The 13,632-nt window shown below is 44.1% G+C and overlaps 1 protein-coding gene across 4 annotated transcripts; it reads left to right on the top strand.

Moving 5' to 3' along the window:
• The first annotated feature begins 2,578 nt into the window (after nucleotides 1–2,578).
• On the top strand, nucleotides 2,579–6,641 carry LOC136967817 (low affinity immunoglobulin gamma Fc region receptor III-A-like). 4 transcript variants are annotated; one of them, XM_067261769.1, is made up of 7 exons: nucleotides 2,579–2,598; nucleotides 2,962–3,003; nucleotides 4,545–4,580; nucleotides 4,784–5,050; nucleotides 5,135–5,395; nucleotides 5,673–5,816; nucleotides 6,470–6,641. In XM_067261769.1, exons 3-7 carry the CDS (start codon nucleotides 4,550–4,552, stop codon nucleotides 6,526–6,528), a joined length of 762 nt encoding a protein of 253 aa, XP_067117870.1. In that variant the 5' UTR covers nucleotides 2,579–2,598; nucleotides 2,962–3,003; nucleotides 4,545–4,549; the 3' UTR covers nucleotides 6,529–6,641. The 4 variants fall into 4 exon arrangements, with proteins under 4 accessions (XP_067117870.1, XP_067117869.1, XP_067117868.1 ...); XM_067261768.1 differs by having other exon boundaries at nucleotides 2,580–2,598; nucleotides 4,542–4,580; XM_067261767.1 differs by lacking the exon at nucleotides 2,579–2,598 and adding an exon at nucleotides 2,631–2,734.
• The last annotated feature ends 6,991 nt before the right edge of the window (nucleotides 6,642–13,632 follow it).

Here is a 13,632-nt window from a genome sequence, read left to right as displayed (position 1 = left end):
TCTTCAAAATTCGGGACGAATTCTCGAGTTTAGCTCACTGTCAATGGTTACAGTACACAGCCGTCCCCGCCCACAATACTTTGATGTCAACGCGCAGCAGCGCAGAAACCTGACACGAGTTCAAGTGTCCTGAGGTGTTTACAAATTGGCGTTACCGCTTTATTTAACTCATCGACATCTATCATCTTGCCTTTTAAGAAACAAGTAGCTCTCACATTTGTTGACAGTGATCTCAACTTGGTGCTGCTCCTAGTCGTGAAGGAGGCTTGACAGTGAAGCCCTCTAGTGGTGGAGGAGGTGAGCTGCAGCAAGTCATTTAAAGATCCTGTAAAGCAAATTCCATTATTTGCTTCTCAGTACATCATATACGTGTGAAAAGAGTTCCTGAAAACATGTGCATCATCATCCTCTCTTCTCATCCTCTCATCGTCATCCTCTCCTCTCATCCTCTCCTCTCATCCTCTCATCATCATCCTCTCCTCTCATCCTCTCCTCTGCCGTTTGACCACACGCTGAAACAAACTCTTCGTAGCTGTCAGTTTGACCACACGCTGGAACAAACAACCCTATGTGTCAGTTTGAGGTGTGAAGCGCTGTGTTTCTACATTTACATTTAGCAGACGCTCTTATCCAGAGCGACTTACAGTAAGTACAGGGACATTCCCCCGAGGCAAGTAGGGTGAAGTGCCTTGCCCAAGGACACAACGTCAGTTTGCATGACCGGGAATCGAACTGGCAACCTTCGGATTATTAGCCCGATTCCCTCACCGCTCAGCCACCTGACTTTCTACTGATCAGAACTGTGGGAAAGAGCCTCTCTACCTGTCAACTCACAGACACGCCAGCCAGTAAGATGACATCTAACAGCCAATACAAGGATGGACTTTCTAACTGGAACTGTGACCTGAACAGCTTCCAGCTGTAGTGGCCCAGACATGTGTTGTCATTGTGGCTGTTGTTGTTTACAGACAGGTAAACATGTCACTGATGAAGAGGCCTGTTGTTGTTTACAGACTAGTAAACATGTCACTGATGAAGAGACCTGTTGGAGACTGTACCTGTAATAACTTAAACCTGTCTTGTTGTTGATTTAGTATCAGCTTATTTTGCCTGGTCGTGTTTTCCTGCTTGTTTGGTTGCTGTAGCATCACCTGTAGCATCACCTGTAGCATCACCTGTAGCATCACCTGTAGCATCATCTGTAGAGTGGTGATCTAATAAAAGGTCTTGCTGTGAAGAAGCTTGTGTGTAGTTCCTGTTTCAGACACTAGGTGGCAGCTGCCTGTTGTCATAGACACCAACTGATAACTCACTAAAACATTTTATAACAATAAGCATAAACCCCTGGTGAGGTGTTGGCCTGAGTGAGTCCAGTCATGTTCTCTGACCAGATAGATACAGGATCTGACCCAGGTACATACAGGATCTGACCCAGGTAGATACAGGATCTGACCCAGGTACATACAGGATCTGACCCAGGTAGATACAGGATCTGACCCAGGTACATACAGGACCTGACCCAGGTAGATACAGGACCTGACCCAGACAGGATCTGACCCAGGTAGATACAGGATCTGACCCAGGTAGATACAGGATCTGACCCAGGTACATACAGGATCTGACCCAGGTAGATACAGGATCTGACCCAGGTACATACAGGACCTGACCCAGGTAGATACAGGACCTGACCCAGACAGGATCTGACCCAGCTAGATACAGGATCTGACCCAGGTAGATACAGGACCTGACCCAGGTAGATCCAAGACCTGACCCAGGTAGGAGATAAGAGAGAGGGGGAGTAAGACAGAGGAGATATGTGGAGGAGAAGAGAGGGGGAGGAGGCAGAAAGGAAAGAAAAGAGGATGACAGAAGGGATGGAACGAGAGAGGGAGAGAGGGAGAGAGGGGAGGATAACGATGTAATTGAAATGCCCAGTGTTTTTCAGTAGCAGGGTCTATTTCTAGATGTGGATGAATACACTTCTTCAAGCTGTGGTAAACTGTCTGTTTATCACACCAGCAGGCCTCACCACAAGCCTTTATCACACAGTCTCATCTCTGCTGTTCAGTAGCTGACAGCAAGAGGGAGGTGTGAATGTGTTTCTCTCACAAGTAGAGAATGGACGGCACACACGCATGTAGAGAACACACACGCATGTAGAGAACACAAACACATGTAGAGAACACACACAGGCATGTAGAGAACACACACACGCATGTAGAGAACACACACAGGCATGTAGAGAACACACACACGCATGTAGAGAACACACACGCATGTAGAGAACACACACACATGTAGAGAACACACACACACATGTAGAGAACACACACATGCATGTAGAGAACACACACACACATGTAGAGAACGCACACATACATGTAGAGAACACACACACCTATGTAGAGAACGCACACACACAAACATGCAAAGTCACGCACATACGTGCACACACACATTCACACGCAGACATAGTTGGAACACACTCCCTCCCTCTCCCTCCTCCCCTCTCTTTACCTCCCTCCCTCTCCTTCCTTCCTCTTCTTGAGACAGAAGGATGTGTTCAGCAGCGTGCAGGATGTGCTGCTCAACATCAGGGTGTGTTTCTGACTGTGTGCGTTTGTGGTAGCGTGTGTGTGTGTGTGTGTATCTCATGGTATCCGCTCCCCCGCTGGTTAGACAGTCAGTCAGCAGTCAGGCAGGATGGAGTTCACACCATTCTGCTTGATGCTCTGTGAGTAGGCCTGCTGTGTGTGTGTGTGTGTGTGCGTGTGTGTGTGTGCGTGTGTGTTACAAAATGTATGGTCAAGGTGTCCTGTAACCTTTATGACAAATGACTCCATCTTTGTCTCCCTCTTCTCTCTATCTCATCTGTTTGTCTCTCTTCTCTCTCTCTATTCTCTCTCTTCATCTCTCTCTCTCCTTCTAACTCTCTCTCCCCCTCTCTCTTCTTCTCTCCAGTGTTGGTGACTCTGATTCAGTCTGAATATATTCTAGGAGAAGGTTAGTGCATATCAACATTTGATCTGAACAACTATTCATCTTTTATACATTTTTATACCAGTTTGCTGTTTAGGAGGTGTGCTCGGTCAATTTTTTCTTCTCTTTCTCTCTTCCTCTTTCTCTCTTTCTTCATTTCCCCTCTGATCTCCAATGTTTCACTTTTTCTTTTCTTCTCTATATTTTCTCCCACTCTGCTGCTGTTCTACTGTTCTACCATTACACTGTTCTATCCATATTCTACTGTTCTATCCTTATTCTACTGTTCTATCCTTATTCTACTGTTCTATCCTTATGATGCAGAGAAGTTAATTCATGCTTTTATATCCAGCCGGCTGGACTACTGTAACGCACTTTTCACTGGTCTTCCCAAGAAAACCACTGAAAGACTACAGCTCATTCAAAATTCTGCAGCTAGATTATTAACCAAAACTAAAAGGAGAGAACACATTAGTCCTGTCCTAGCTACTTTACACTGGCTCCCTGTTACCTTCAGAATTGACTTTAAGGTCCTTTTCCTCACATACAAAGCTCTACACGGACAAGGACCTAGCTACATTGCTAACTCCTTTATAAACTACACACCAGCTAGAACACTGCGATCATCAAATGCAGGCCTATTAGAGGTCACCAGAAGCAGTCATAAGAAGATTGGTGATTCGTCCTTTGTCAATTACGCCCCAAAACTATGGAACAAATTACCCATAAATATTAGGGAAGCAGACACGCTAGACATTTTTAAAAGACAGCTTAAAACCTACCTTTTTACCGAAGCATTTAAGTAATTTTATCTCAGAAGGGTTTTACTACTTTTATTAGTTATATTATTGTTTTTATAGATTTGCTATTTTAATTATTACTTTTATCACTTGTATTATTGTTTTTATTGATTTTATGTAAAGCACCTTGAGCTACAAGTCTTGTATGAAATGTGCTATATAAATAAAGTCTTACTTACTTACTTACTTACTTACTTACTTACTCTACTGTTCTATCTTGGTTCAACTGTTCTATCCTTGTTCTACTGTTCTATCCATGTTTGTTCTATTTTGGTTCTACTGTTCTATCCTCTCAGCACAAAATCAGGCTTAGATGGCAACTGTGGCACGTGTGCTTGTAATGGTGCACCAGAGCACTGTGCTGTTAGTAACACAGTTTATTAACAATCAATGTATTGCTATTGCCCATAGTGTCTTCTTCTTCTGGTGGCAATAAATGCACTGACAATTTTATTTAGATATTCTAAATGAATTAAAAAACATAGAAGAGAGAGAGAGAGAATGAAGGGGCAGGGACACAGAAGTATTCATAATAACAGGTCAGATTAAACACACTCAATTATGTAAGATCCTTTTTATTTACAGAAATTCTGTCTGTACATTATGACAATAGCAGAGAGTCATAGACTTATTTGTGCATTTCTGTAAAGATAAAATATTCACGGTGTCTCTACCCGTTCCTTCTCTCTCTCTCTCTCTCTCTCTCTCTCTCTCTCTCTCTCTCTCTCTCTCTCTCTCTCTCTCTCTCTCTCTCTCTCTCAGCAGTATTAATGATCCCTTCTGAGGCTACACAAACACCAGGTTAGTAGACATTGTGTTTTATTCTACAGTATTCGTCTCCATCTGTTTCAGCAGATACTCTTGGTGAGACTGTGGTGAGTTCCTGTGTATTTTAATTGACTGGTCTCTTCCTCTCTCCCCTTCTCTCTCCCATCCTCTCTATCTCCTTCTCTCTTCCTCTCTCCCATTCTCTCTCTCTCTCTCTCTTTCTCTCTCCCCTGCAGTCTCTCTGAGGGTCAGTCCCAGCAGATCTCAGTTCTTTGAGTATGAGCCTGTCTTCCTGAGCTGTGAGGATCAGGGGAGCTCTGCTGGAGGGAGGGTGAGGAGGAACACCACAGAAGGAAGGTCTTTAGAGTGTGGAGCAGAATACTGGGGGTGGGTGAGAGGCTCCTCCTGCATCTTCAGATCTATGTTCCCATATCACAGTGGAGTGTACTGGTGTGAGTCTGGCTCAGGGGAACACAGCCATGCTGTCAACATCACAGTACATGGTACGTTCACATGGTCTGAAGAAATCACTGTTGCTGCATAGGATTCTCTGGAAAGATCATTTGAATGTGTCTCCTCTGTTGTAGATGGTGATGTGATCCTGGAGAGTCCTGTCCTCCCTGTGAACCAGGGACAAGCTGTGACTCTACGCTGTCTACACAAAGACAAGGAAGTTACAAAACTATCCTCCAACTTCACAGCTGCCTTCTACAAGGATGGATCTCTGGTCAGGACTGAGGCTGCAGGAGAGATGACCATCCCTGCTGTGTCTACATCTGATGCAGGGTTGTACAGGTGCAGCAACTCTGAGCTGGGAGGATCTCCAGAGAGCTGGCTGGCTGTGAGAGGTGAGATGATAATCACCTCTTGGTTCTTGTCATGTTTTGATGTAGTTACAACAAGGCCGTAATCATAATATATGTTGGGGGGGACACATCCCCCCCAATATTCAAATCTGATCAAAATTTTATGTATATTATATATTGATATAAACATATAAATTAAAATTAAACGACAGGCAACCACACACGCTGTCCGAAATTATCATAAAAAAATAATTAGTCCCCCCAATGTTGACTCCATGGCTACGGCCTTGAATCTCCAACCCTAACCCTCCACCTCCAGCTCCACCTCCACCTCCACCTCCACCTCCAGCTCCACCTCCAGCCCCCCTGCTGTCTCTGCCCAGACTGCTGTGTCGTATCCTGGTGTCTCTTCCCTACCTGGTGGTCACTGTCCTGCTGCTGGAGATGTGCTGCAGGTCCAGAGGTGAGAACACTCACACTCCCTGTGATCTACTGTCACACACACACTGTCATATACTGTACACACACACACACACACACACACACACACAAGGTCATATACTGTACACACACACACACACACTGTCATATACTGTACACACACTTACACACACACACACACACACACACACACACACACACACACTGTCATATACTGTACACACACTTACACACACACACACACACTGTCATATACTGTAAACACACACACACACTGTCATATACTGTACACACACTTACACACACACACACACAGTCATATACTGTACACACAGTTACACACACACACACACACACACACACACCTTACACACACAGTCATATACTGTACACATACTTACACACACACACAGTCATATACTATACACACACACACACTGTCATATACTGTACATACACACACACACACACACACACACAAACACACACACACACACACTGTACAGCAGTCATACACACACACATATGTTCATACCTATAAACATACACACTGTACAGTAAAGTTACACAGACACACAAATATGCACATAGCTTCATGCATACATACATGCCAACGTTTAGTCTTAATATATTCAAACAACACATGCAAATACTGTATTTCTCCTGTCTCCATAGCAACAGGTCATGCTGAGAGGGAACTGAGGAAGGATGATGTCATCGAAGATTCACCCTGAGTCTGCAGAGCAGTACGCTGTTTGTGTGTCTACTTCCTGTTTTTATTAAAGTTGTCAACAAATCATCTGCTTTGCCTGCTGACTAAATAACCAATAAAAACAGAGAATGCGGACTTCCTGTTCTCTCTGCTTCTTTATAAGGTCATGTTGTTATTTCAAACTCTGCAATTCTGAGGCCTCTGAGGTCTGTACTACGAATCAAGATCAACATGCTCTGGATTACTTTCAGTTACCCGGCTTCACTAACCCTGACAATCGCAATCACGATAAGCGGTATCACGACGGCGGTTATCAACTCTCTAACTCAACCCAGATCTTTCCAATCTAGAGAGGTGCGCGTTCACATAAAGGGGCGGTGTTTGCACCGTATGTCCAATCGCAAACATGGACAAAACAAGAGCCGCATATTTCACGCAGGAGGAGCTGATAATCATAAAAACTTTGTCTACTTCTCCTGCGTGAAATATTGTAATACAAACATATCAGGAATACAGACATATAATACAGACAAAATCAACAAAGTACCTGCTGCCAAGCTGGCAGAAAATAGTTAAACTTTTGTTGCTGTATTATTTTAGTTGCAACCCTGGCAGTGGCAAACGATCGTGGGAGCAAATAAAAAGTAATAATTCAAAAACATAATTACAACCGGTAAGTAGCAGCAGGCAATACTTGCACATATTTTAAGGCCAACAAGTACAAGGTTGAATTGCCTGAGTCAGTCCCTTTTGTAGGATATTGGTATCCAAAGGGCCTATCGAACAATTAAATAGCTTGCAGCCAACAGGAAGAAAAATTAGGCAAAGAAAACTGGGTGGGCCCTCCTCCTCAGAACTTCACTCCTGCTGAGGAGCTGGCCCTCTCCAGCTATCAGGGTCGCCCCAGGATGGAAGGAGTGGAAGGGGGCGTGTCTTCAGACCCTGGTGGCAGAAGCTCAGCTGGATCATAGTCTGTGTGTGTATGTGTGTGTGTGTGTGTATGTGTGTGTGTGTAAGTGTGTATGTGTGTGTGTGTGTGTATGTGTGTGTGTGTGTATGTGTGTGTGTGTGTGTATGTGTGTGCATATGTGTACTCAAACACACGTGCATGTTGGGGTCTGGGAGGGTAAGAGTGTCCATCTGTTGTATGGGTGTGTGCCTGAACAACATTTTATAAAAAACATTTTGTCTTACCCATTCATTCGAATGATCAGTCATTTTTGACCGGGAAAACCACAGGTGTACAAAAGTTAAAGTTAACTTTAGTTAAAACTGTCAAAGTTAAAACACCCAAATGTTTATGAAATGTTTTGGCTGTTTAGATACCGTGTGTGGACAAAGTCATGGAACCTTATGGCAATCAGAATAAATTAACTACATTTTTTCATAGAGAAAACTTGTAAATCGGTCACTTTTGACCGGAACACAACAAGAGGGTTAAAATCGTAGGTCGTCGAGCCTCAAATCAGCTGTGCACGGCGTTTATACTGGAGACACGAGCACTGCAGGAACTCTGCGTGGCGTAACTTCACGAATGCGCCACAAGGGGGCAGCATTAGCAGCGGTATAAAGTCCATGGTCCCAAACTGTCATCCAAACCAAAATATTTATTATGTTGCGTTGGTGTCGACCTTGCCCTCCAATCTAGCCCTGTAACCTTGTATGATAGCAGACATTTAATAGCCAGATCAATTACTCAGAAGTATGGGAGACTGGCTAGGGGAAAATGGGTTTTAAAATATTTTAGCGGGGATCGAGAAAGACAAATGGATATTGTGAAGCAACCGTGGTAAGTTCTTTGCTCTTTCGTGGCTTTATTAACGCCAGATATCTGTCTGAATTGAGCTAAACAAAACGAGAATGAGAATAACAAGCAGATAGCACAATTTCTTTACCTTGAAACGGAAGGCTGTTGTCGCCTTGATACCAAATAGGCGCTATGATAGGGCTTATTATTGAGTCATGAAGGACACACGCTCTGAATAAATAACATGGCAGTTCATAAAAAGCTTCGTTATTTTCACTGATCAATTCAAGGTCATGTAGAATGGGTTCTAATTTGGGTGGAGAAGAATACCAGGTTAAATGCCAGAACAAGTTCTTTATAGTTCAATAAGATAAGAAATGATGCATATCAAACAATGAATACAGCACACCAAGTTGTCTCAGTCTAGATTTACATTATCATTTACATTTAGTCATTTAGCAGACGCTCTTATCCAGAGCGACTTACAGTAAGTACAGGGACATTCCCCCGAGACAAGTAGGGTGAAGTGCCTTGCCCAAGGACACAACGTCATTTTGCACAGCCGGGGAATCGAACTGGCAACCTTCAGATTACTAGCCCGCTTCCCTAACCGCTCAGCCACCTGACTCCCAGATCAGTGATGCCAGTCTCCGCTTCACAGAGGTAAAGAGTCACAGAGTAAGTACAGTAAGGGACATGGGACATTCCCCCCGAGGCAAGTAGGGTGAAGTGCCCAAGGACACAACGTTATTTGCATGGCCAGGAATCGAACCAGCAACCTACTGATTTATATTTAAATTTAATAGCCCGATTCCCTAACCGCTCAGCCGTCTGACCCAGACCCAGTCCAGTCCTGCTGACCTGTCCCGGGCACACAGGTCTTGTACACGCTGAGAGGGAGGTGTTTGTGAGGTCATTGGTCAGAAGAAAGTGGGGAGGGGATGTACTCATCCTATTAGGTCTCAAGAGGAGTTTGTGGGCAGTCCAAAGGTCTGATGATGTCCCAAGGAGGGGGGGGGGGGGGGGGGGACGGGGACGGACATATCATCATCCAAGCCAAGGGGGGGGAACAGACCAGGTCATTCAAGGGGGGGAGAGCAGACCAGGCCAAAAGGTCTGATGATGTCAAGGAGCAAAAGGATACATTCTCCATGGCATATTGGATCTTCTTATCTCCTGGTGTTGACACTTTTACTCTCAAGAGTTGTGAGGCCCATTGTACCCTCTCCTGTCCCATGGTGTGACCATCTCGCCTCCCCCATCCGGTACCCTCACACCGGCCTTGACGTCCACATTCTCTGCAGCAAATCATATCACCCCGTACACCCCCCCCCCTGCCAGTAGGCTGACTGTTAGAAAAGTTAAAGATGTAACTCTTTATCCTGTATAAGAATGATACTGTGTTCAGCATTCCAGCCTTCCCTCAAATCTGAACTCTGGGTAAAACATACAAGACCCTTATCTTGGAGTTCTGACACTGACTTTATTGTATTCCTCTCCTCACTAAAAAGATACATTCTCCTGAGCAAGGCCTATTTCTCTCACAGTCACATCTTGGTGCATAATCATACAATTGGAATATAAGTTCATAATTATTATATCTGGATCATTGAATATATTTGGAATATATGTTCAGCATTGTTATTACACATATAGTATATCTGAGGTACCGGTTGTTTTTTATTCAACAGAGACATAGAACATATGAAATAACAGCATTGAATTAGCAGTATAGATTTAATTCCTCCGCAGTAACAAAAAGTAGGCCTACTGATGGATCCAATGTTAGGTTATTTCCTCCAGGAACACAATGACAATTATTGAGGGACTTGTTTCACTTGTTGGTAAGTTGTAATTGATTTAACTACTTGTACTTGCTGGAAACTATATTATTGTTGCTTGCTTTCCTACAGGTACACTCTTGCACTTTTGAGGTTCATGTTGTTTAATTTGTAACTTGTTTAACTACATGCTCTTATGTTTCTTTCCATTGGCACTTATTTGCTTTTCACAATGTATGCTTCATGTTTTGGCTACCCTCAATGCTTTTGGGGCTCTCGTTGTTTATGATCAGTGACCTATGCCCTTTTTTTAAAGCTCTCTCTTGGAAGTCGCTTTGGATAAAAGTGTCTGCTAAATGAATACATGTCAATGTAAATGTACTGAATAAGTCCATTTGCCAACTTCTCTGCTGACTCGTGGATTTCCTCACCAGGAACTGATGCATATTTACTCGAGTCATTGCACACTGACGTGCCTCGCGGTTCCCGGGAGGTATGGAGGGCAAGGGGGAAAGCATGGCACCGTCAGAAGAACGGAATGCTGTGTTTTCGGGTGGACCAGGGGGAGTTGAGAGCGGTTGCAGATCCAGTCCTTTTACCCAAAGACAAGGCTCCGTGCTGGGGCTGCAGCCCACCAAGCTGCTCCTGAGGGAGACACATCCCTGGTGCTTCTGCCTGACCCGGGAGAGACAAGGCCTACATGCCGATGTCGCAAGCTAATCTCCCCTCTCCTCTCCTGTCTTCTACTTTCTTCTACTTTCTTTTCTCTTCCTCCTCCTCTTCCTCTCCTACCCACTTCTCCTTCTCTTCCTCTCCTACCCACTTCTCCTCCTCTTCCTCTCCTACCCACTTCTCCTCCTCTCCTCTCCTACCCACTTCTCCTCCTCTTCCTCTCCTACCCACTTCTCCTCCTCTTCCTCTCCTACCCACTACTCCTCCTCTTCCTCTTCTCTCTATCCTCCACAGTCAATCCCCCACCCCTGTCTCAGCATTATTGTATCCCAGGATTGAGGCCTGTCTGTGGGGAGAACATCTGGCTTGGAGAGGACAACCTCCATGGAGCTCCAAGCACGTTGGGGTTCTGTGACTCAGCTAGCTGGGGTCCTAAAGAGACGAGTCATCAAAAAATGTCTTCAACACATGCCAATGTACACACATAACACCCATACACACACACATACACACCACACATACACACACACAACATCCATACACACACACACATACACACCACACACACACACAACACCCATACACACACACATACACACCACACACACACACACGACACCCATACACACACACATACACACACACACACACAACATCCATACACACACACATACACACCACACACACACACAACACCCATACACACACACATACACACACACACACACAACATCCATACACACACACATTCACACCACACACACATACACTAACACACTCACACAGTCCAACACACATCATTCGGAGACATTTATGATCCATGTCTATGATTTAGTGTACTGTATTGGGTGCGATTTGGCCAGCTGCACCGCAAGCTGGAGCGAAGACCAGCAACCACAGCTGCAGTGCTGGAGTCCTCAACAGCCTCTCCATCAGAACACAGTGATGAGCCAGCAGATCTGAGGCAGCCACAGTGTTGCAAACAAAAAAAAGGAAGGAGTGAGAGAGGAAGGGAGAGGAAGGAGGGAGAGAGAGAGAGAGAGAGAGAGAGAGAGAGAGGGAGGGAGGGAGGGAGAGAGAGGAAGGAGGGAAAGAGAGAGAGAGAGAGAGAGAGAGAGAGAGAGAGAGAGAGAGAGAGAGAGGAGGGAGGGAGAGAGAGAGAGAGAGAGAGGGAGGGAGAGAGAGAGGAAGGAGGAAGGAGGGAGGCAGGGATGGAAGGAAGGAATGAAGGAGGGGAGGGAGGGAATGAAGGAAAGGAAGGAGGAGGGTTTGGCAACAACATATGCATCTTCTCGTTGTCATGCCAATATTTTTTGTAATTGCATCAGACAGGACTGCTTTCTTTTTAAAGTGCTTTTATTGAAGTTTCTATTGAAAATATATTTCAACACGGATCTGGCTCTGCAGGAGCGCACAGTACATACGAAACAAACGACCCCTCAACGTAACACAGTACATACAAAACAAGAACAATCGCTCAGATAGGACTAAGATTATTTATGTAGGAAGAATATTCGGAACCAGAGAGGATTTTGGTCAAACAGGACAGTCTTGGACTCACCACTGTACCTGTCCCTTGTGGACATAAACGTGAAACAACCAGACTGTACTTTTCCACCCTGAACAAACAATCAAAACAAACAAGTCACCATTATGTCACCATTATGTCAACCTCTGTTACTCTCCAGGATCCAAAGGTTGGGCTGGGAGAATGGAATCGGAACACTTTAAAAAGTGGATTTTTCGGACCAGATGTTCTGTGACAGTTAAACACTTTTACATAATCGAGCGTCAAACCACAGATAATGCACAGAAATATTTGGCTATAAAATATTATAAAGTGATTTTATAGGGATAAAATAAATAGTTTTTTTCTGAATTTCAGATGACAAAGGCTTTCAATGCATGCGGTATAGAATATAAAATACTGTAAAAATAGATTAATTGCTGGAGGTTGTACAGGCATAACTTGCATTTCTTAGAATTGATCTCGCAAATAATATTTTGGATACTGAATATGTTTAACAAACATGACTGATTCAGATTTAAATATCACAAAAATATACTGTAATATACCTGAAAAACGGATCAATTGTAAACAATAATGTAAAAAAAATAGAAAAAGACAAATGTAAGCTTGTATATAACATCTGAAAAAAAAAAGAAAATGAACAGGTCAAGATCAATATATGTAACCCTTACTCCTTAGTTAATCCTCTCTCTCTCTCTCTCTCTCTCTCTCTCTCTCTCTCTCTCTCTCTCTTTTTCTCTCTCTCTCTCTCTCTCTCTCTCTCTCTCTGTCTAGATCTTCCTCTTTTTCCACCCCCCCCCCTCTCCATATCAGTATGATTGAGTCAGTGACTCAGCCCTCCCTCCCTCCCCTCATTTCTCTTCTCTCTCTTGATCTTGTCTCACCCATCCCCAGTCAGCCTCTTAACTTCCTCATTTGACATGCGACGCGCTCACTTCCTGATTGGGAACCCTGACGCGACCAGTCTTGGCGAGCCGAGCTCTCAACGTGAGGTCACAATACCTGACAAACGTCCTGAATTCTAATCTCGATAAAACAACGTATAAAACAACGTCACCAACATTCCAACAGGATGTGACACGAACAGGGGAACACTGGTTTTTGGTTGAAACTCTGATTAAACTGAGCTGACTTTTAGACAACACTGTTGCTAGGGGTAACGCTTAAGGCTATAGCCTCTGATCTCAACGAAACCAACCAATCAGATTTGGCCTTTAACTCTCTGAGGAACAAAAAGTTTTTGCCACGTAGCGTATTATAAACACACCTTACACACACACACTAACGCTCTCTGCTTATATAAAGCATATCTGTATGTTATCCCTATCTCTGGATTCTAACACTGAAACACCAAGCGAGGGTCAAAGATTGGCTTGAAGCCCTGCACTGAGTTAA

This window comes from Osmerus mordax, chromosome 23, assembly GCF_038355195.1.
Source record: "Osmerus mordax isolate fOsmMor3 chromosome 23, fOsmMor3.pri, whole genome shotgun sequence".
Taxonomy (NCBI): Eukaryota; Metazoa; Chordata; class Actinopteri; order Osmeriformes; family Osmeridae; genus Osmerus; species Osmerus mordax.
Note: the sequence above shows the minus strand (reverse complement) of the source record. Positions and strands in the feature narration are given on the sequence as shown.

What these genes read in the sequence shown, in the direction of transcription:
- LOC136967817 (XM_067261766.1), top strand. Translation starts at nt 2,704, where the DNA reads ATGGAGTTCACACCATTCTGCTTGATGCTCT. An exon ending in TGAGGCTACACAAACACCAG is followed by an intron (nt 4,581 to 4,783) that starts GTTAGTAGACAT and finishes TCTCCCCTGCAG; the next exon opens with TCTCTCTGAGGGTCAGTCCC. An exon ending in TGTCAACATCACAGTACATG is followed by an intron (nt 5,051 to 5,134) that starts GTACGTTCACAT and finishes CCTCTGTTGTAG; the next exon opens with ATGGTGATGTGATCCTGGAG.